At 48.7% G+C, this 24,622-nt stretch overlaps 1 protein-coding gene across 1 annotated transcript in view; it reads left to right on the forward strand.

Moving 5' to 3' along the window:
* Positions 1 to 24,622, forward strand: part of LOC146177411 (endothelin-converting enzyme 1-like) — a 100,684-nt gene that overhangs the window by 17,944 nt on the left and 58,118 nt on the right. Inside the window, exon 3 of the mRNA XM_084581553.1 lies at positions 20,994 to 21,169. Within this exon, the coding sequence (XP_084437679.1) occupies positions 20,994 to 21,169 (176 nt within the window). The remainder of the gene's footprint in view (positions 1 to 20,993; positions 21,170 to 24,622) is intronic.

Genomic DNA, 24,622 nt, shown 5'->3' on the forward strand with positions numbered 1-24,622 from the left:
TACATTTTATGCTCCACCTCGTTTCATGGCCCCTCAGTCTCCAATCGCTCGACCGCGACGCCGCATTACGAACCCATGGCGAACCGCCGACAATCGCCCAATTTGCTATGCTTGCGGGCTCCCGGGTCACGTCGCTCACCTTTGCGGTCAGCGCCCGCTTCAACCTGAGAACACAGTCCGTCAGTACCACTACGATCCCGAGCCGCCCTTGAGCAACGTCTTTTCTGGATCGTCTCCACCTCGGGCTCAGTACTCGACACGCCGTTCGCCTTCGCCTCGCCGACGTTCCATTTCGCCAATGCTCCGGCGACAGGGCCCTACGCAAGGGGAAAACTAAATGCTGCAGTTCCGGAGGCAAGCACTGCGCGTTTGACGAAGTCGTTAAGTCATCCGCCTTCTCCCGCCAACGTCTTTGAAGTGTTCGTAGAAGGTTTTCCCGTTCTTGTGCTGGTGGATACAGGTGCTGCCGTTTCCGTAATTAGTGGTGCCCTTCGCCACAAAATTCGCAAGGTCGCGACGCCGCTTTCTGCCTTTTCGCTTTGTACGGCCAGTTCAGAGCGCATCACCCCTGTGGCAGCGTGCACGGTACGAGTTTGCATCAAAGACATTACTATCTCGTCGAGATGGTGGTGCTTTACGACTGCTCCCACGACATCATCCTCGGTTACGACTTTCTGTCAACTCACAGTGCTGTGATTGATTATGCCCGTGCTGAAGTTGAGCTTTCCCCTGTGTGTAATGTTTCCCTGTGTGACCCGCCTGTGCGCCCTGCTAAACTCCTTGTAGCTGCAGACACCGACATTCCTCCCTTTTCTTCTGTTCTTGTTCCCCTTATTTCGACATCTGCCCTCACCAGTCCTGTTCTCTTTACGCCCAAACTCGCCTCCGCCCACCATAACCGCCTCCTTCTTCCTTTCGCCGTTCTAACAATTTCTGATGGCAGCTGTGTCATCTATGCTTCCAACCCTTTTCCCTGCCCAACGGCTGTTCTTCCCGGGGAGTGCCTCGGCTACATTGAAGAGCTAGACCCTGATCGCACTTACATGTTCTCCGAACCTGAAGTTTTTCCTCACGTCGCTGCCCTGACGTCTTGTGCTGCTACGAGTGATGAGCTTCCTGTTGACGCCCTTCATCGAGCTATCGCGACCGACCTTCCGTCCGCCCAACGGGACCAAATAGTCGCCCTCCTTCAGCGCTTCAGTGCATCTTTTGACGTGTCCCAGCCTTTCTTGGGCCGCGCCTTGACCGTTTCTCATGCAATCGACACTGGTCCTCATGCTCTCCTGCGGCAGCGACCATATCGCGTGTCGCCCACTGAGCGCCGCGTCATTCGTGACAATGTCGCCGATATGCTTCAACGGGGCATCATACGACCATCTCATAGCCCTTGGGCCTCCCCCGTAGTGTTGGTGACGAAGAAAGATGGCACGATCCGCTTCTGTGGGGACTACCGGCGTCTGAATAAGATAACCCGCAAAGACGTTTACCCACTACCACGAATTGAAGACGCGGTAGATTGTTTGCAAGGAGCGGAGTTCTTTTCGTCGCTAGATTTGCGCTCTGGCTATTTGCAAATACCGATGGCTTCCGCTGACCGCCCGAAAACAGCCTTCATCACTCCCGATGGCTTGTATGAATTCAATGTGATGCCGTTCGGACTGTGCAACGCCCCCGCCACTTTCGAGAGAATGATGGATAACATTCTCAGTGGGCTCAAATGGGAAACGTGTCTTTGTTATCTAGATGACATTGTCGTTTTCTAGAAAGATTTACCTTCCCACCTTCTGCGCCTTCAGCGTGTCCTTACGTGCCTTACTGAAGCCGGTCTACAGCTCAACTTGAAGAAATGTCACTTTGCCGCTACCAAGCTCACAATACTTGGTCATGTCATATCCAAGGATGGCGTTCTACCAGATCCTACCAAACTTCGTGCCGTCGCAGACTTCCCCAAGCCCACAACCTTAAGATAACTTCGAAGTTTTGTCGGTCTATGTTTCCGCCGTTTTATCCGCAACTTCGCCAGTATCATCACCCCTTTAACGCAGCTTCTCGCCGGAGGCCCGAACCTCTCCTCTTGGTCACCAGCCTGTGATGCTGCGTTCAGTACACTACGCCGTGTACTGGTTTCTCCCCCTATACTCAGCCATTTTGACCCTGCCTGCTCGACCGAAATACACACTGATGCAAGCGGCGTAGGTCTGGGCGCCGTTCTTGCTCAACGTAAAACCTGGATATTCCGAGTATGTCGTCGCGTACGCTAGTCGTACCCTCACGAAAGCGGAATCGAACTATTCTGTGACCGAAAAGGAGTGTCTGGCCATCATATGGGTCATTACCAAGTTTCGTCCTTATATTTACGGTCGCCCATTCTACGTTGTTACCGACCACCACGCGCTCTGTTGGCTATCCTCCCTCAAAGACCCCTCCGGCCGCCACGCCCGCTGGGCGTTACGTCTTCAGGAGTACGATATCCACGTCATCTATCGATCTGGACGCAAGCACACCGACGCTGATGCACTTTACCGTTCCCCGCTTCCTAACGACTCGACGGCTGGCTTCGTTTGTGCCTACGATATGTCGCCGCTCAACATTACCAACATGAAATCTGAGCAGCAGAAGGATCCATGGATATCCTCCCTCTTAACATTCCTGTCTACGCCCGCAGAGCTGTCTCCGTCACGTGCACTTCGTCGTCAGGCCCACCACTTCGCCACTCGTGATGGACTTTTATACCGCCGCAATTACCATCCTACAGGGCGAAAGTGGCTTCTCGTGATTCCGCGACATCTCCGTGCTGAAATCTGTGCCTCTTTCCACGCCGATCCCCAATGCGGCCATGCAGGTGTCATGAAAACCTATTCTCGACTGCGTATGAGATATTACTGGCACTGCATGTACCGCTTCATTCGTCAGTACATCCGATCCTGTACCGCCTGCCAACGTCGCAAGAATCCATCCCCTCAGCCAGCCGCTGCGTTGCAGCCATTGCCTTGCCCCAGCCCCCTTTTGACCGTGTCGGTATCGACCTGTATGGCCCGCTTCCGACCACGTAGGCTAACAACCGCTGGGTCATCGTAGCCGTTGATCACCTAATCCGTTACGTGGAAACATCGGCCTTGCAGTCTGCCACCGCACGGGATGTTGCTTCGTTCATTCTGCATCGCCTCGTTCTTCGTCACGGCGCACCGAAAGAATTGATCAGTGACCGCGGACGTGCGTTTCTTTCCGACACTGTCGAAGCCCTCCTCAAACAGTGCCAGATCATTCACCGGAGCACCACAGCGTATCACCCCCAAACGAACGGCATGACTGAGCGATTTAATCGCACTCTTAGTGACACGCTAGCCATGTACGTTGATAGCGCTCACTCTAATTGGGACCAAGTGCTGCCTTTCGTAACGTACGCCTACAATACGGCTACGCAGACTACGACTGGGTTCTCCCCCTTTCTTTTATATGGTCGTGAACCCACGTCCACCATGGATACTATCCTGCCCTACCACCCCTACGCTTCAGACACAACTCTACTGTCTCAAGCGCACACATTTGCCGAAGAATGCCGACAATTGGCGCGCTCCTTCACAACGGAGAACCAGGCTCAACAAAAGCATAACCGGGACCCAACAAATCCAGCACCTTCATATCCCTCAGGTGCCCTCGTTTAGCTCTGGGTGCCTTCCTCTGCACCCGGCCTCTCATCCAAACTTCTATCGCGCTATCATGGACCTTACCGCATTCTCGAACAATCTTCTCCCGTCAATTACGTAGTAGAGCCCTTGAACCCATCTCCAGATCATCACCGCCGCGGCCGACAAACTGTACATGTCGACCGCCTCAAGCCGTATTATGATCCCCCTACCCCTTCCTCACCATGAGTCGCCAGGATGGCTCCTTTTCCGCCGGGCAGTATTGTAGTAATCCCGATCGCCATCAGCTCGCGCGCCAACCCGAAGAGGTAGACGAAGTGGAGCCGGAGCCTTGTTGGCACTGCACTGTTGATTCGAATGCTACCCCCGTCGCTTTGGTTTGCGGACGTTGCTTGCGGTTTTGGTGCTCCAATAAACACCTTACACTTGCAATGTTGCATTTACCTGCTCTGTTGGGTGCGGTCGAAGGGGTGCAGCACGCTCCGTACGCCCACGACATCACCCTCTGGGCCACGCAAGGGCGTCTGGGGGACATGGAGACGAGCCTGCAAACGGCTGCTAGCATAGTGGACCGCTATGCCCGTGGCTGTGGTCTACAATGCTCACCGCAGAAATCTGAGTTCGTGTATCTGCGCCCCTCACGCTTATGCTCGACTCAAATTCATCTCTCCCTGCAAAGTTGTCCCATTCAAGAATCTAAGGAATGCAGAGTTCTTGGACTCTTTATACACAACCAGCCACGATGCGACACAATACTCGCGAAGCTCCGGCAGGTGGCGGAACAGGTGGGCCGCATGGTCCGCCGGGTTTTCAACAGGCGCGGTAGGTTACGATGCAAGGACGTCTTGCGGCTGGTGAACGCAATCGTGATCAGTCGAATCTAGTATTTGACTCCCTACCTCTACCTGCGAAAACAGGAGGAGGATACTCTAGAAGTTATCTTCCGTAAAATCATGAAACGAGCATTGGACCTCCCGGTCTCCACCTCTATCAGCCGTCTCATGGCACTGGGTGTGGTGAATACTTTCAAGGAGCTTGGGGAGTCTCAGCTCACCAATCAGTACACGCGTCTGACAAAGACAAAGTCGAGTCGCCGTCTTGCCCGACTTCACATACAACACACCCAATTCACAGAGGAGAGATGTCGCATTCCCCAAAAATGGAGATGGGCCCTCTATGTGCGGCCTCTCTCCGCCAACATGTCCAAGGAGGACCATAATGGCCTGCGCCTGGCGCGGGCGGAAGCCTTGGACCGCCATTATGTAATAAAACCAGGCGTTTTCTATGTGGGCGTCTTTGGCTTGACCTCTAGGGGCTGATACACAGTCGCGGTCATCCACAAGGCGAAAACAGTAAATGGCCTTACGTTCAAGGCCCAGTCACCACCACGCATAAGAGGTTGCCATCGCCCTCGCAGCCTCTGACTCCTCCTTCAAATACATAACCGACTCGGGAGGGGCTTGTCGGAACATCCAGCCAGGGTGTACTGGTCCCTAGCTTACCGCGTCTACCAAAATTGTGGTCGAGAGTCGGATGTCGCGTACCGATCTCTCATTTGGGCTCCAGGTCACCAAGATCTCCAAGGGAATGAGGCTGCCGATGCCGCCGCCCGCGCGCTTTCTCTCCGGGCATTTCCCACGGGATCCGACGCGAACCAGGATTTTGATTTCAGCCCAGTTTATAAATTTAAAGAAATATATGAATATTACAGATCCACGCACCAAACTCTTCCCACCGCATGCAAAGGGCTGGGGAAGGCTAACTTGCGGGTGCTCCTGCACCTACTCACAAATACAGTGTTGTGTCCGGCTACTCAAAACATTTTTATCCACAATTTGAAGGGCTGTGCTCGCACTGTGGGGAGGTGTTCGACACACATGGTGCGAGTCTGCCAGAAAAACCAATCTTTGCCCCCTATCATCAACCTACCCGAGAGAACTGGGAGGCGACCCTGTCCGGTTGCTGCACTCTAGAGGCCCAAAAGCTCTTAACGTAGCGCACCCGGGCTGCGGCAAATGCCAATGGAGTGCTTGTCTAGGCGTCCGACCTAGTGTATATACCTCTCTAATATAATAAATGTTTTCACCACCACCACCACAAGGTGGTGGTGAAAACTATTTGGTGGAGCCGCGAAATACTTGTTACAAGGGCTGTTGTTGTTGTTGTTGCTGCTGTAGGAAGAAGGAAAATAAAATGCACGGGCCTGCTACTGGCTCTGTAGCTGAGCCAACTCCGCTGCCTCGTGCAGACAGAAGAGAAAAAGTAGACAAGAAAGAAAAAAAGACGAGAGAAAGACGGGCGCCGAAACAGCCGTCGTCCACCACCTAAGCGGTAGCGGGAGTCATGGCTGCCTACAACAAATAAAAATTGGTGGCTGGCTAGCCACCAATTTTTGACTTGTTGACTATCGTCCGAGCCGCGTAGGGCCAGGAACCGCCACCATTCCGGCGTCACGTGTGGTGGCCGGAAGGCGACCGCTTCAGCCTAGTCGACCAGTATTCTTTGTGAAGCCGGTTGTGCGCTGGTGACCACGATCTCCCAAGCCTCATTGTCCGTAAGGTCCCATTTGGCCGGTGGTTGAAATTGCGGGCATCTGAACATATGTTGGAATCCAGCTCTCGGGGCCTCGCAGAGGGAGCATTCGGACTAATGAGTAGAGGGGGACAAGAGTGAAGCAGTGCTAGGGAGGGAAAGGTGCGGACTTGAAGGTGTCGCCATGTTATTTGTTGTGGTTTAGTTAGGGAGGGGTAGGGGGAGGGTAGTGAAGTCTTTCAGACAGGTAGTGTGGTGTCAGGTTGTTGTACGTAATCAGCCGATCTCTGGCACTACCCAGGTCCTCGGTATCTGTTGCTCGGTCGACGTATGCTCGAGTAGCAGAATGGGCCTTTTTATTACCGGGGTTTGCCTGAATGGGATGATACCCAGACAAGTTGTGTGAGTCGGGATGTTTGAACGTTAGGCGTTAAGATTTTGTGAGAGGCAGCATGTAGCTGTCCTCTGGCGAAATTTTACATAGCAGTTTTAGAATCACTGATGATAAAGGTGGTAGTGGAAGAGATTATCGCGATGGCTATAGCGGATTCTTCCGCTTCTACGGACGCACGGGCAATGATAGAGGCTGATGTGATGTATTCGAAGCGGTTGGATACCGCGCATATCGCATAAGCTGAGCGGTGTGGATATTCTGCTGCTTCCGCGTAAACCGTCTTGGGTTTGTTCGCATGTGCTTAGCGTAGGGCTCGTGCTGTCGGTTTCAGTCTGGCCTGGTTATAAAGGGGATGCATGTTTTTAGGAAGTGGGTGGACAGTGAGATGATCGCGGACTGTCTTTGGAAAAGCATTAATTTCTACTGGAGAGACACTTAACGGCCTAAGGTGGAGATAGGAAAGAATGTGGCAACCAGTTGGAGTAGTGGAGAGCCGTCCTACTCGGGCGATGCGTAGGGCTTCCACCAGTTCGCTGAGGGTGTTGTGAACTGTCATGCCTAAGAGTCGATAGGTTGGGGTGCATTTAGGTAAGCCGAAGGCTGCCTTATAAGCCTGTCTGATGAGAGCAACCACTTTGTCTATCTGGGTTTTTGTTAGGTATAAGTACGGAAGCGAGTAAAGAATGCCCCATATAATAAATGCCTGCACTAATCATCTAAGGTCTTGCTCGTGCATTCCACGGTGCTTGTTGGCTATACATTTGATGGTTTGGTTTATGGGGTTCAACGTCCCAAAGCAACGCAGGCTATGAGAGACGCCGTAGTGGAGGACTCAGGAAATTTCGACCACCTGCGGTTCCTTAACGTGCACTGACACCGCACAGCACACGGGCGCCTTGCTTTTCTCCTCCATCGAAATGCGGCTTAGGCGGGTGATCTGATGTGTTCTGTTAGTGAGTCTGGAGAGTGTATTCGTGTTAAGGACTTTGTCTTGCATCAACATACCTAGTATTCAAAGTTTGTGAATTTTTGATACTGGCTAACTATGGATGGGGATGAGCATAGGGTGGTGGTGGCGTTTCCGCGGACTTGGGTGGAGTATCAGGAGCTCGGAGGTAGTGGAGAAATATGCAAGGCCTATTGCAGCTCCGCATTTCGACACCATGTCCGTCCCATCCTCAAGAGCTTCTTCCATGCTACGTATATTCCTAGTGGTGGTCTACAGGGTGATATCATCTACACATAGAGAAGGGGAGAGGTTGGAGATCTGTGACAGCTTTTTAGCCACGGGGTTGAGTGTATGTTAAATAAAAAAGGAAATGGACTGATCCCTCCGGGAGCCTCTATTCATCATCATCATCAGCCTGATTATACCCACTGCAGGGCGAAGGCCTCTCCCATATTTCTCCACTTAACCCGGTTCTGTGCTAGCTGCATCCACTTGACCCCTGCGAACTTCTTAATCTCTTCCGCCCATCTAACTTTCTGCCGCCCCCTGCTACGCTTCCCTTCCCTTGCAATCCAGTTTGTTACCCTCAGCGACCATCGGTTATCCTCTCTTCGCACTACATGTACTGCCCATGTCCATTTCTTCTTAATTTCCACTAGAATGTCGGTAACTTGAGTGATTTCTCTGACCCACTCTGCACGCTTTCTATCTCTTAATGTTACCCTTACCATTTTTCGTTCCATATCCCTCTGGGTTGTCCTCAACTTAAGTAGAACTCTCTTGGTTAGCCTCCACGTTTCAGCCCCATAGGTGAATACAGGCAAGATACAACTATTGTATACTTTCCTCTTGAGCGATACCGGTAAGCTGCTAGTGATAATCTGCGAGTGCTTGCCAAATGCGCTCCATCCCAATCTTATTAATCTTGTTATTTCCTTTTCATGTTCCGGATCTGCGGTTACTACCTGTCCTAAGTAGACGTATTCGCCTACTACTTCCAGTATTTCGCTACCTAATGTAAACTGCTGTTCCTTCCCGAGGCTGTTGAACATTACCTTAGTCTTCTGCATATTGATTTTCAAGCCTACCTTTCTACTTTTTCTGTCTAGGTCATCAATCATTATTTGCAGTTCATCCCCCGAGTTGCTTAGCAAGGCAATATCAGCAAATCGCAGATTACTGAGGTATTCTCCATCTACCCTTATCCCTAACTGCTCCCATTCCAAGTCTATGAATACTTCCTCTAAACAAGCTGTGAATAGTATTGGGGAGATTGTGTCTCCTTGCCTAACACCTTTCTTTATGGGAATTTTGTTACTTTCTTTATGCAGAACTATGGTTGCTGTGCAGCCACTATATATATCTTCCAGCACTTTCACGTACGGCTCGTCTACCCCCTGATTTCGCATCGCCTGCATCACCGCCGAGGTTTCAACTGAGTCAAATGCTTTTTCGTAATCAATGAATGCTATGTATAAGGGCTGGTTATATTCCGAGCATTTTTCTATCACCTGATTGATGGTAGGGATATGATGATAGTAGAGTACCGTTTCCGAAACCCTGCTTGATCCTCTATTACCGAGGCCAAAAAATTAGGGGATTTTAGGGTATCGAAGCAAATTTCTGCAGTGCGATCCCGCAAAAATGCGTAAATGTGAGCACGTGTTCATTTTACGACATTCAGACTGGATAATGCATCTAAATGGAGGAGTGATATGCATTGTCATAGGCCCTTTGCAAGTCTAGAACCAGCAATTCTCTTGTGCGTTTGCAGTGTTGGGGATGGAGAATATCTTCGGATATCTGTAGCATGACATCTTGGGTGCATAGGTGACTGCGGAAACCCAGCATTGTGGGAGGAAGAAGGTCGCGGGTTTTCATGTGTGTATGTAGCCGATTCAAGACGTGTTCAAAAAGTTTACCAAGACATTAATTTAGCGAAATAGGTCTAAGGTCTCATAGAGTGAGCGGTCTGCCAGATTTAGGAATAAAGGTAACCTAAGCTTGTGTCCACTTTGAGGGAAGCGTTCCCTCTTGCCAGTGTTTTCTAAAAAGTTATGTTGTTGCTTGGATTGAGGTTTCATCAAGGTTTGTAAGGTTCTAAGTTCTGTTCGTGACCTAATCGGCTCTCCTGGAGCAGAAGTAGTGCGTAGTTGGAGCATGGCTGCTCTGACTTCCTACTGTGTGATGTCTTCGTCTAGCTCAATATTTTGGGTTCCAAGGTACTGTGGCAAGGATGTCTTTGGTGTGGTTGTGAGGTATGCATCTTTTAAGGATTGAATAATTTTGTCGTTGTCCATGTCTATGCCATAGATAAGACGTGTCACATTATTCTGCTGTACATTCTTGGTGTGATCGGGTTCAAGACATCGTAGCAACCACCCAATGTCCTTAAGTCATAGGTTTCCAGCAAGGCGGTTGCACACTTGACCCCATTGGTAGTTACTAGGCTGTGTCGCCTGCGTCTCCGTTTATCTTAAGAGAGCGGAGATGCATAGCTTCAGGGTTGGATTGTGTGTTTCTTTTTAAACCATCGCTTGTGTAAGCTCGAGTGGGTTTCCCACACGTGGAGTAAGCGGCTGCCAATCACCTCCGAGTTTTTTGTACATGCCATTTTTGATGTGGCCATGTTCACGTTCTCGGGGCCGAGGTACGAAGAAAGCGATCCCAGTTGGTGATCTTGAGTTTCCGCTTTACACGGGGATTAAGGAGGCTAGTGAAAAAGAGGCTATATGGCGTTCGCTACAAAGAGAGGTTGCGTGTTTGTCCAATAGCATTGTGTGATGTCTTTCGTGAGTGTGAGATGGGAGTGGTGTTGCTCTATACACTGTTTCCGATGCGCGTGTACTGTTGTGTATCATTGGCAAGGGTTATGCTCTCATTTTGGAGAAGTGTCCAGAGTCGGACGCCTTCAGTCCAGGTCGTTTTGTATCCCCATGTGATATACAACTATCTCCTGCAACTATCAACGCTTGGTTAACGCTGATGTGAAGGGCTTTTTTTATGGCTGCCATTAGAGGAGCAGTTTTACCTTTCGGGGGGCTGTAGGTATTCAGAGTGCACCACGAGGAAGGCCGGTCTGGACGAGTCTTCAGCTAGAGTGAAGATTGCTGGAAAACGTATCAAGATATGCGGATATGCGGATATGCGGATGATAGCACTTTAATGGCAGAAAGAGAGATGGAACTCAAAGACTTTTGATGCGCGTACAAGAAGAGATTGAGAAGTTTGTGTTTAAACTGAAAATTAAAAAGACAAACATTATGGCGTCTTGCCCTATTAAGTCCTGGCGCATCAAGGGACAAGAAGTGGAAGCTGTGACAGATTTTCTCTTCTTGGGTTCCAAGATTACCCCAGAAGGATACTGCAGCCATAAAATTAGGAGATGCCTGCTTTTGCGAAAGGAGCCATGGCTAGTCTTGATCGCCGCCTAGTAAAGAGCAGAGACTGCCAACCAAGACCGGTATAACTCGTGTTATGGTCTTTCCAGTTATGATAAATGGATGTGAGAGTTGAACTGTGAAGAATTCTGACCGCCGAAGAATTGACGCGTTTGAATTGTGGTGCTGGCGGAGACTCTTGAGAGTTCCTTGGATTGTCAGAAGATCAAATCAGTTGATATTGTCGATGATAAACCCTGAATGCTCATTGAAGGGTCAAATTTTAAAGTTAAAGCTAAGCTACTTTGGTCATCTGATGAGAAGAGAGGAGTCGCTGGAGAGATTTGATGTTGGGAAAGGTTGAGGGTCACCGGAGAAGGGGTAGGCAGCGAACGCGGTTGTTAGATGGCATCCTCGAGGCGCTGCAGATGAAGTTATGTGATGTTAGGAAGATAGTGAGAAACCGGAAGGCTTGGTGGGATATGGTCCATACGGTCATGAAGAGTTGTTCACGACTGAAAGACTGAACTGAACTGAGATATTCAGAAAATACTCGTTCCTTTCCGCTCTTTGGGAAGCAGCTTTATCAAATGGAAGTCGATATCTGCAACGTCCATGGTATGATCAGTTACTGTTTAGCTGCGGTGAATCAATGCCGCCACTCTGTACTGAGGAGAGTTTGTTGGTGTATGAGGAGCGTAATTGAGCAGTTGTACAGGAGATTTTGTTTCCTGCAATGCGATTACGTCTGTGTTTCATCGGCCGGAAGGGATTGAATGTACAACTGCCGATTACTACGCTTGGAACGAAAGCCTCTGCAGTTCCACTGCTACACCTCAATGTCCTGTAGACGTCCTGATATCTGGCGGCTAGGATGCGGGTGGGATCATTTGACATACTTTGGTTGAGAGTAGCTTTTCTAGAGCAGTTTGAATCTGAATCTGAATCGTGCCTGGGGTTGATTCGAATGGCGTCCTGAGTTCGCATTGCGTCTATCAGTAGCTGCAGCGCGCTGGTGACTAGAGACGCTAATAGCCCCCGTTGTGTTTACTAGCTCGAGGCCTTCACTGGGGCGGAACACGATTTTAAGTCTCGTGTCGGGAACTTGGGTAACGGTTGCAGATGGTTTAAAACGGTTGAAGATCACTTGCCTTGCGTAGGCTGCATCGGTGTGGCTTTGTCGGCCGGGGTCTGAGGGGTCGAACTCGTGGTGGCTTACTGGGCAGAGAGGACGTCCGGGTGAGCCATACGTCGAGCCTCCATGGCCCGGTCCCATCTCGGTGGAGTATCAGTAGTCCCATCTTCAGTGCGTTCCATGCCACTGTTAGTGGGCTGTGAAGTCAGGGGAGGTGAGGGGTTAGTCCTAGGACTAATGGGGCGGTGGCCGCCTCGAAGAGAAATTTCAGTTTCTCCAGAAGATCGTGAAAACGGACCCGAAGAGAGAGTGAACAGGTGCTTAGCACCTTCATGCGTCGATTGCGGCTATTCGAAACATGAACTGTCAAGAATTTCGCCCTCATGGTCGAAAATTGGAGGAGCTGATGCCAATACCAAGCGTCCGTGTCAAGCTCCAAGCAAAGAATCTACAGCGCGATACGGGGGTCCACAGAAACTAGTTTTACACATCTGCACCTTTCCCTTCATGTGGAAGACTATCTCCTCCCATCTCCTCCCACACTCCCCCGCCTTTACACCAAAACGCTGCTGTGCCCGGCAGTTTTAAAACACTTTGATCCTGCCTGTACAGGAAAATGCCCGCACTGTGCGGAGAAATCTTCGGACCTCTTCCACATGGTGTGGGAATGCCAGCCAACCTCGTACCTCGTCCCCAAGCCCAACCCGACCCGGGAGGACTGGGAGGCAGCCCTGCTCGGCTGCTCCGACCTGGCAAGCCAGGAGGCCCGAGCCGCCACAGAGCCCGAGCTGCGGCGGTCGCCAGTGGGCTCCTGTAATGAGGAGCTAACCTAGTGTTTCCGTGAGGTTGCCCCGGCTACCTCAAGCTTCTTCCAAATAAAGTTTTTTTCACACACACACAAATATCTCCTCCCAGAACACGGTGTCCCAGAATCTTGATAGAATTTAACGGGAAAGAAATTGCGCAAGTAGATGAGATCCGAATTCTGGAATGCTCATAAGCAAAACAGGAAACAACCCCATAGCTAGACGCGCACGCAAACCAAGTGGTAGGCATCATTAGAAGAATCTCGGCCAGAGTTAGAGGGCTAAAGGAGAAGAACAAGTTGAGGCTGGTCCAGGCCTTCATCTCGAGTCGGATCTGCTACTCAACCCCATTGCTTAACATAAAAAAAGCAGACAAAAACAAGTTTGATGCCAGGAAATGCACGAAACGAGCACTGGGACTTCCAATCTCTACCTCAACCGAGGCACCAAAGGGAATGGGGGTGCATAGCACATGAAAGGAGTTAGCGTAAGCAACGAGAACGGCGCAACTCGAACGCCTAAGTCTACCTGAGACAGGACAGCAGATTCTAAGCTGGGTAGGACTTCAAGGCAATAGAGGCACTAAACACCAGATGTTCCACATTGGGTCCAAAATTAGGAATGCCCTCACTATCTCACCGATACCCAACATCATGAACCCGCAACACGATCAGGAAAACCGCCAGCACGGAGCCAAACACTTGGTAACAAAAGTAAGCAGAATGCCACCTGAGATGGTTGCCTACATAGACGCCGCTTTTGATGATGACGGGAACTCTGTCTCGGTGGTAGTCGACGGGTCTTGAATAGAGCAAGGCAAGATATATATATATATATATAAGCGAGGTAGACGCCACGGCAGCGGAGGAAGCTGCGATCGCCCTAGCGTGCGTTAGTACGGACGCGAAGGTGATCATAAGTGACAGCAAATGGGCAATAAGGAATTTTGGCAAAGACAAAATACCATACTACGCGTGTAACATATTATCGAAATTAACATAGACAGAGGGATCACCCTAACCTGGGCCCCCGCTCACACCAAAATACCAGGAAACGAAGCGGCAGCTACAAGTGTGACAGATACTGCGCCTTTCCTTTCCTGTAAACTTATTATTGTTATTTATATTATCAACGCCCTAGGCCGAGCGCTCATTATACGGAGGGGGGGGGGACGCCAGCCTCAAACTAACTTTAAGGTGGAGACGCTCGAGACCTACAACGAAGTCATCGAGCACTACAAGTTAGGACGGCGGAAATATCCACCCCCAGATAGGTCCCTCACGTCCACAGAGGCAGTCACCTAGCGCCGCCTGCACGCCAAGAACCACGTGTCTCCCAGGCGAAGATAAACTGGAAATCCGGAGGACTAATTCTGCAAATTCTGTAACTGTATGGGAACTCTAAAACATGTAGCCCGGGGAGTGGCTGTACTCTCAGGGGATATGTTTTAGAGTTCCCATATAGTTACAGAATTTGCCGCAACAGTAAGGTAACAGAGCTGAGCCATCTTTCTTTTTTTTCATAATTTGTATTTCAATTCTGTTTTGAGGAATCAGAAGGAGCCTTAAGGCCCGTTCACACTTGCGACTAGCAGCGGTCGCGCGACCGTTTTAGTCGAAAAGCGACAGTCGCAAATGGTCGCATCGGTCGAAAAGCGACTGCCGCGGGCCGATCGGGCACTGCTCGAATTTTCAGTCGCGCGACTACTAGTCGCAAACCATTTCACCAATCAGCGAGTTCCCGGAGTACTCGATCGAGCACCTTCTCAATGCAATTAAAGAATACCCCCACCTTTTCAACAAACGGCATCCGGAATTTAAAAGCAGGGAGAAGGATATGGCCTGGGAGGAGATCGGAAAGATATTCGGACTATCCAGTAAGTACTATGAACTTTTGAGAAATGGGTTTTTCACGCAGGCGCAACATTTTATATTGACACCGTCTATTCGTCGTCGGCGTTCTCGCCTGAAAAAGCTGAAGTGTCTGAAAAGCGGCTGCTACCGACGTTCGCTGCCATCGCCCTGCAGCTTTCCTACTCCCAACTCGTTTTTCGAGAAGGCGACAGTCGCAAGTGTGAACATAGCGCCTCTCCTTTGGTCGCGCGACTACCAGTCGCGCGACCTCATCTAGTCGCAAGTGTGAATAGACCTTTATACTTTTGAGTGGAGGTCACTGAATTGGACACTCTTGTTCTTTAGTATTCTACAATGAGTTATAAGAAAGAAAAGGTGTCGTATCTGTTTTGGACCAAGTTTGTTGAAGTTGGCATTAAAAGGAAAACCGTGCATATCCTACTGCTTGAGAAGGAGGATCAGGATAAACGTTTATTCACTGGAAAATGTCAGGCAGGTAGGAGCTTCCACGCTAGGTTGCAAGGAGCATTTCTTGGTTGCACGCTCGATGGCCTGCAGTTGGATTAGCGGGTCAGAGCTTCTTGGTATTACTTTCTCTACAAGAGAAACACGTCCGCTGTGAGACCTTGCTATCGAACCAAACACTTAGCGGCGGAGCTTGTCCCCATTTATTTACGTCCATTTCGCCTTAGCGCATCACATTAATTATTCCACTACTTTGCTTCCACGTTGCGTCCTTACTGAATTAGGCACAATGCGGTTTATAAGACTTCTGATTAAAATTATCTCTTAGAAAGGTGTCTTCCCCGGGCAGTGTTTATGGATGTGGTTGGACACCAGATCGGATGTTCACTTCTGCCTTAAACATCTGGAAGATGCTGTGTAGAGTTCCTGTCCCCCCATTTGCGTGGAAGCTGAAATTAATGTTCGTTTTCTTAACTTTACTTCTAATGAAAGATTAGCCTGACTGATTAATTTTAGTGTTTGTCATCTTTATCTCGTGATAGTTAGCTGTACCAAGAATCGCAGTTTTATTAATTATTTCATGTTTGACATAATACAAAACTTTGCGCAAATAATGCGGTATCGCAGGCATTGATACTCAAGAAAAGCTCATAAGGAATTTCTTATGTTTGGTTATTGTCGGACCAGCTCAGTTCTGAACATAAAAAGAACTGAGGTTTATTCAGGATTGAGCTTGGTGTGCTGTTACGTAGGTGGCGCTGGCTGTGGAGCCTTGTTAGGAGTGAGGCGGTCACGTAGAGGTGGCGCGACATGATGAGAAGCCGAGTTGGTGTAGTGAGTATACATAACACGCTCTTTAATGAAAATTGAGAAGGTTGCACATAGAATATCCTGGTTATCTGAAGTGACTGATTGTGTTTGCATAACGTGCAGGAGGCTTGATCCTTCTTCCTGATCGAGTAGTATGAGGTGGGCGTGGAGGTGCTTGAAGTGGTCTGGGAGGAAGGACCGGATATTGTGGGTTCTGTTGAGGACTGCTTGAATCGATTACCTCCCCAGGTAGCACAAGTGGGCTATGAAGGGTGGGCCCCGGTGGGCCCGATGTGGGCAATGCAGGACAGCCCCGGTGTGCTCCATGTGGGTGCTGCAAGAGGGGCCGACATAGGCCCGAAGGCGGCTGTCGACAAAGCCCCAATAGGCCCCACTAGGGGCCGATGCAGGCAGCCCTTGCGTGGCTGCCCACATTTTTCCGGCATTGTTAAAAGGGCACATCCCACCAACTCCCCGCGATGGTCCTACTTTGGACCGATTTGGGCAGCCACTTTGGAGGAACATTTTTTTTATTTCAGTTAGCTCCTCAGATAATGACATAGGACCGATGCGGGTTCTAAAGCGCTAGCCGCACTTGGGCTTGCCCACATTATTCTCATAGGGGACCGACGCAGGAAATTGATAGAAAGCCCTAGTCCAAGTTTTCCCAATCAATATTTATGCACATAAGTAATTATTTCATACATGCCTGAACTTTCTAAACAGCCACAATATTAAATTTTACAATAATTCGTATCATTCATCTAGCCGAAATGATTTCATGTACCTCTTGTTCAGGCTATGGAGATGTGTATTCTGAACATTAATAATGTTGTTGTTGTGGCTGTAGGAAGAAGGAAAAGAAAATGCACGGGCCTGCTACTGGCTCTGCAGCTGAGCCACCTCCTCTGCCTCGTGTAGATAGAAGAGAATATAGAGAAGAAAGAAAAGCAAGAGGGAAAGAAAGACGCGCGCCGCAACAACAGCCGTCGTCCACCACCAGCGGTGGCGTGTGCAATGACGGCCTACAGCAGATAAAAATTCTGTGCCAGGCCAGCCCCCGCCGCAAGCAGCGGTGACCCACCTGTACCAGCCCCATCAGGGCAGAGCACAGCAATATTGTGCTGAGAGTTGCAGGCTGTCCAAAGCAACCACATAAGAGGCAACAGTTAGCAATCAGTTTGTTTTAGTATTTGTAGCGCAATTTGCATGAGCGCGAGAACTAAAGCCATGTAAATTTCTAATCGACTAAACATGGCAACAACTGTTATACAAATCATCTATAATAGTAATTTAGGGCAACATATAATGCAAATAAAGGTTGGAAACAATGATTACGCAATTGCACGCACGCCTTCTAGCCCCATTACGGCCGATGTGGTACCTACAGCGGTTTTGTGTGGGCAGGCCCAATTGGGCTGGGTGTTGGTTTTGAACCTAAAGCCCACTTGCTGTTGCACGTGCCTTCAAATTTTCATAAGGGACCAATTTTGGTATCATGCGGGCCCTCCCGCCTTCCAGCCCCATTACGGCCCATGTGGGATATAAAGCAGTTTTATGTGGGCAGCCCCAATTGAGCTGGACGTTGTTTTTGACCTAGAGCCCACCTGCTGTTGCACGGGCCTTCAAAGTCCCCACACAGGACCGATTTTGGTACCATGCGGGCACGCCCGCCTTCCAGCCCCATTACAGCCTATGTGGGACCTAAAGCGGTTTAGCTAAGGCTTCCTCATTCGAGCTTCACGAGGGCTTGCCCAAATTGAGCCCTTATTCATATTTCACCTGCCCTCAAGTAACCTACAAGGGGCCCATTGGGGCAGCATGTGGGTATGTCCGTTTTCTTGCCCCACTACGGCCGATGTTGGTCCCACAAAGATTTAATGAGGGCGGCCTCATTTCGGGTCTATGAGCGTTTTCCCATAAAAAGCCCACATTTAGGTTGGATTGCCCTCAAATATCCGGCAAGGGACCCTTGTGGTCTGGATGCAGGAATGTGCTCTGTATTAGCCCAAAAAACGCCGTTATGGGACCCATGCAGGAGGAGCAGCGGGTAGCCCAAATGGGGCTTGCCCACATTTGCCCCATCGGGGACCGATGCAGGTTTTATGATGGTTGCCCCAGCCCCACTTGCCTACATCGGACCTACTGGGGCCCACATTCTGTGCTACCTGGGTCGGTCTTCCGGCGTAGTTTGGGCAGTAGGACGTACCACCGTTAGAGGTTGCAGGTGGATTGCACTTTTAACGAAGATGCCTCCGGTGTCTGGTTTCCTGGTGTACCTTCTATGCTCTGGGCCCACGTTTACCGTGGTGGCTTTTGTCCAGATGCGGCCATTTCGGAGCCGTACAAGTTTTCCAGGAACAAGCGGGGGAAAGTTTCTTGTGTGCAGGTCAGCATGCTTGTGTTATTGTTTCTTCCTTTCTTGCAGAATATTCTGGTGAGCCTCAGTTGAAAAACTTGGCTTCAAGGCACTCGGTAGTGTGGGTAGGAATGTGCGAAACTTTCACCAATCAGAAGCTCAGCCATTGATTTTGCTTTTGGCATTAGTGTGAAGCGGTAGTTGAGGAGCACTACTGCTACGTCCTTGCCTTCCTCGGTTGCTTCAGTCATCATTGCCTTTATAGCCTGTATTGTTCTTTCCGCTTGACGATCGCTACGGTGGTACAAGGAAGAAGACGGCTGGTGTGTCACATCCCAATCACGGAAGAAATTTCTGAGCTCCTCGATCTCGAAGGGTGGTCCCTGATCAGATAAAAATGTCGTTTGAATGCCAATCCTGGCAAATGTTTTCTTCAGTACCTGTATCAGCGAACTTGTTGTAGGTGTCCTCATCTGCCGGATCTCTGCACACTTGGAAAAATAATCGACAATAAGCAGGTATGTCTTTCCCTGCAGATGGAAGAAGTCCATGCCAGTTGTTGCCAGTTGTTGACTCCTCAAGGATGAGAAGCCGAGTTGCTGTCGTGAGTGTACATAACAAAATTCTTGTTTGTTTGAAGTGTGGCGTATATAAAGTTGTGATAACAATAGGAACGGCATTGCGGAGCGCTTATCCTGCAGAGCGGTTTCACACTGTTAAATACTTGTTCAGTAAAGTCAAGGTCTCTCCTGGCAGCGTGCGAAGCCTATTAGCAAAACTGTCACGTTTCTAAATGCGCCTTGTTAAGGGAAGGGCATGTCTGGCTACAATATTCCGTATTCGCAAACGCTCTCAGGAAATCTAAAACTCACTCACTTGCTTTCTCCAGCAAGGCAGTACTTAAACAGGGTAAAGGACAATTATCTATTAGTAAATCTGTAAGGTACTATCTAGGGAAACTGGCATAAGAAAATGTAATGAACTAAAAAAGCATAAAAGGAAAAATAAATTTTAGGAATAATAATTATGATTACCTTTATTATATCTGAACAAAAAATGTGAGAGAGAAAATCGTTATTACACGTAGGAATTCGGGGCGCACAGGCCCCTGGGTCCTCGCACGATTCCACTGAATTTCAAATGTTTATGTACATCAGGGTCACAATTAACACAGGCAGTCCGGCCGGTGGCGATGGCCTACACGGTCGGGTCCTCCGAATGCAGCAGGGTCTCCCTGTACTCCCAGGTCTTCAGTTGCTCTAGGCCCCGCGGGGGAGGGTCCGCCGGGCAGAGGGAGAGGATGTAGATTGAAGAAGCAAAGGGTTCTGGGCAAAGGGTACAAGCAGGAGTGTGAAAGGAGGGATGGTAGTGGGTGGCGCAGTGGTTAAGATGGTCGTCCCCTGTTTTGGTATATCCGGGTTTAATCCCGGCCGCCTGAAGCTGCGCTTCGGTGGAGGTGAAAGGCAGAGACACCCGTGTGCTGTGTGATGTCCGTGCACATTAAATATCCCCGTATGGTCGCAATTAATCTGAAGCGCTCCACTACGGCTCCTCTTTCTCTTTTAACCTACACTCCCACCTTCCTGCCTTCCTTTACGATGCAGTTCAGTGGTCTACAAAAATAAGTGCAATAGATACCGTACTTTTCAATTCCTAAGAATCAATTATTATTACTCCACTACTGCAACGTTTTCACTCTTTCCGCTTTTACTCCCGCATTCCTATCTTGTCTTAAGCAGCGGTTTTGGAGTCCACAGAACGTGTGACAGATACTGCACCTTTCGTTTCTTGTGAACCAATTAGTAATATCATTCTTATTATTTTTATTATTGTCAGTATTCTTAACAGGTTTGTCTGAGTTTCTCATTGATGTTTAAATTTTAAAACGAGATATTTAAATATCTAATATGTGATTTTTTCCGCGTGGAAGTGAGGTACATTTGTGGCGCATTGAACAGCTTTCGATATTTGGAGACTGCTGTATTAATATAGGCTACGACTGTTCTTTGCCCTTTTCTCTGTTTATCATGATCTGTGATGTGCTCAGCAAGACATATTACTCATTGATTTTATTCATTCCAGGGCTCATGTGATCTAAATTTCATTTCTAGTGTTATTTGTTTCTGCTCTTTGTCTGTGCGTTCAAAAGTGCGTGTGCCTTTTTATTCTTATCAGTTCTGTCGACAAAAAGACAACATAGTTGTCCTACACACAATAAAAACGTTTCAGATTACTGCAGCACCAGCACTGAGGGAATGCTTAACAATTCTTTTTAGAAGAAAGAGACACGGAAGAAGAGGCTTCCGGTTTGTGCCTTCAGACTCTGACGTAAAACCCCACTGAAATTGGGTACAATGTCACTCCCCCTGGATGTCGATTATACCCCCTGGGCTATTTTGACGCCTGATTGACCTAATTGGCTCTTATCAATTAACTAATTACATCGATATCTAGTGCATCCATTCGTTGTCTTATAACTCGTTTTGTTGGAACGTAATGCTGCTGACAAACTACAACTGTCACAACCTTCAAAACAGATCCACGTAATGCTTATGCAATATTAAAGATTGATTGACTGATTGAATTGATCGCTCGAAGCCCTGCGGCCTAAACGTGGCGCGCAGTTCACACCCCTGGCGTCTGATGCGTTCTGACTTTTGCAGCTGTCGACTACACCCGGGCTGAGCGCTCGCTCCAAAGGGAAATGGCCACTCAAGGCACAGGTGCTCAGCATCGCGGTGGTGGGCGGGGCTTTCCTGGTCATCACCCTTTCTCTGCTCCCAAAACGAGGCCGCCAAGCTCAGGCTCATTGCCTGACCGAGTCTTGCGCCTACCACAGGTGAAGCACCGCTACAGTGCCACGGGTTTAAGAAGTAGAACAACCAAATGTTCCAGTGGTTAAGTCCTCAAATTCTGATGTAGAGTTCAGACCTCACACCTAAAAGCAATTTTGCCACTGTATGACATCCGCATTCCCAGCATTCTCTACCGATTCTAATCCACCCAAGGGGCTTTATTTCCTACTCACAAAAACAATGCACAAAATATCTGCATTCTTAGATGTCACCACTGCGTACAGGATGATTATTCGAAATTGACATCACGTACTTCAATACCTTGTTAGACTACTTCACTGAATGTTTTCACTGAAGCTAAGCTAGTAGACAATCGATTTCTTAATTTGTGCGCTAAAGTTTTGACACCATTCCCTTTGTGGCAGAATATTGAAACCGGCTCACACAGTTGTAGCGGCGATTAAACCATTTCTAACTGGTTCTCAAATGATCACCCATCCGACAAATGCTCTGCTGCACCAGACGGAAAAATAAAAAACCTTTCCTAACGCTAATGTTGGGGGAACCATGCTGATTAACACAGACGAGTCACGTTCTCATTACCCTTGAAATCAAATTTCGTCGAAGCATGGATGGATGGAACATAGCAGAGTACCCTTTGAAACGGGGGGGTAGCAGTTGCTATCATGCTCGTTTTCTCCCTATGTCTTGAATATAGCTTTAGATGGGTTAATTATACCATCATACTATTTATTGAATTTTTATTCTTACATTACTAACATTACGTCAAATATTTCTGCTTTTAAGCCACCAATCATTTATTCGCTTCTTTCTAGCTTCCGCCGCCGATTCATTCACTTGACTACTGGTATCTCTGAACCCCAGAGCTTCAGGAAGATTGACTGCGCCTGCATCGACTTCCCATTCGAGTATAAGATGTTACTATGGATTTACCACATAGTGCAGATGTGTCATCTTCTTGGTCGAATTACTTTTTGTAGCTGCGTGTTCTAGGGCACGCTGATCTAGATTAAAAAAGTACGGCACTGCTCCTTGAGTTATGGTAGTGGTTATTTTTATTTATATACAAAAGAAAGGAACAGATGTTTGCTAGCCCCGGTATCTGCTATCTGAAGCACCTGAACTGGGGCGGCGGAAATAGAGATAGCGAGACAGCGGCAGAGGAAATCAAAGAGGTGAGCGATAGGGAGAAAGAAAAGCGCAGGCATACAAATATATATATATATTGTTTCATGAACCTCGTAATCGCCGGCCGCACATTCCGAACCGAATTTACAGTACTTGGTCGATCAACACATAATGTCATTCTTGGTCTCGATTTTATGGATTTTTTTTTGCTCATGTTTTTCAATGTATGTCAATCCTTGGTTTATCCATACCCCGGGAAAGTTATATTCTGCCACTGTGGGCATTTCATGGCCTTGTAGTTTAAGACCTTGATCAGTTGAGCTGCTACAATCTTCGCAATCGAGTTAACAGCGCTAAAACAAGCCTAGAACCTCCTCTTCGCCTCTGCAATACTTACCTAGAGTTTGCAAGTCTTCCTGGCTATCTGCTAACAGAACAATATCGTCTGCATACATTCAACCGGGGTGGCGCTCCTATACTTCTGGTTATAATCTAAGTTACTTTCTTGTACGCTCCGTTCCATATTGGTCATATAAAGCATAAACAGCAGCGGTGATGGAGGGCAACCTTTTCTTAATCCTTTGCATACCTTGACAGCGTCCGTACGTCTTATTCTTTCCGATGTGATTACTACTTTGTTCTTCAAGGTACACTGAGCACACACAAAACAAGGACGGGAAGGGTACATTACAAGCGCAGACTCGTGACTCAAATTCATATGGAAGGAAACACATCTTATATGCCTTCAAACGTCACGTCTAATCCCATGCGCAGTTCAGAAATCTGCCTTTTTTTTCATAAAGGTTGATTGAACGATCGCTTACACAATCACACCCACGCTTACCAGTGGAAAACGCCTCGGCAAGTTCACGTGCAACCTGGTCTCTGCTTCCCATTAAAATTTTTGTTTTCTTCAGCAAAGGCAGGCATGGCTTGTCACGTGTAGCTCCCGGGCAAGCACCGCAGTGCAAAGGTAAATTCGACCCGGTCTTAGTCCTCATAGAAAGCTGGTGTTCCCTTAAGCGGTCATTTAAACACCTGCGCCTCTGGCCGATGTACGCCCTTCCACACGTTAGGGGGACCTCGTAAACAATGTGGACAAACCCTTCAGGTGCATAGTTAGTGAAAGAAACACTTGGCAACGTGAAGTTAGCAGGTTTATTCAAAGCAGTTTAAAGTCCTTGGTTGTTTAAGACCCTTACTCGAAGAGGAACTCGGGGGATATGGTTGCGTACCTGCAGGCGGCGTCATCTTTCATCATCATCATCATCATCATCATCGTCGTCATCATCGTCATCATCAGCCTGACTATACCCACTACAGGGCGAAGGCCTCTCCCATATTTCTCCACTTAACCCAGTTCTGTGTTAGCTGCATCCACTTGACCCCCGCGAGCTTCTTAACCTCATCAGCCCACCTAACTTTCTGCCGCCCCCTGCTACGCTTTCCTTTTCTTGGAATCCAGTTTGTTACCCTAAGCGACCATCGGTTGCTTAGAGTAACAAAATGAATCATCTTTAGGGTTATCGTTAGGGTTGGCGTTAACGTCAACATATTGTGCCCCGCACTGTGACTGTGGCAGAGATTTTATCCTTTTTTAGACTATACGGGAAGGGTCTAACCTTTACCCAAAAACTTCCGGCGAATGACAAATTAGTTTTTAGATATTAACCCGACTTTAACGTCAGATCATGTATGTTGGATGTACTCACCACGAGCCCAGAAAGACCTGTTACTGTTTTGATCAGCACATTCGAAGACTGTGAAACAAGCCATCGCTTCTTATTGTATGCAAGGCGCCTTGGGTAAGTCTTGCACGCACCTGGTAGATGCGGGTCTCAGTAATCAGGCCAATAGGTTGGTAAAAGCTGGGTTGCCGATTTCTGTCGTTGCCACTGTGGCAGAGAAGCTCCTACGGAAGCTGAAAACCAGACCGTGCCAGGAAGGTGGCAGGTCAGAGAAAAGAAGGCCTGCGGCGCTGCCCTACCTCCACAGGGTTTCCCACAACTTGCAGAATGTGGCGAAAAGATACGACGTGCCGATGGTGCTTTCTGGGCCGTGCAATTGGGCTCGTTATGCCCGCTTATCGTGTGCAAAGAGAAAAGTACGTAAGACTGCGTGAAGCGTCATGTTGTCGGACGGGCGTTTTCTACGAGGTTTCCCTAACGTGTGGAAGGGCGTACATCGGCCAGAGGAGAAAGTGTTTAAATGACCGCTTAAGGAAACACCAGCTTCTATGAGGACTAAAATAGGGTCGAATTTAGCCTTGCACTGCGGCGCTTGTCCGGGAGCTACACGTGACAAGCCATGCCTACCTTTGCTGAAGAAAACAAAAATTTTAAAGGGAA

Source organism: Amblyomma maculatum, chromosome 10, assembly GCF_055883805.1.
Source record: "Amblyomma maculatum isolate TAMU_Amacu chromosome 10, ASM5588380v1, whole genome shotgun sequence".
In the NCBI taxonomy this organism is placed as follows: Eukaryota; Metazoa; Arthropoda; class Arachnida; order Ixodida; family Ixodidae; genus Amblyomma; species Amblyomma maculatum.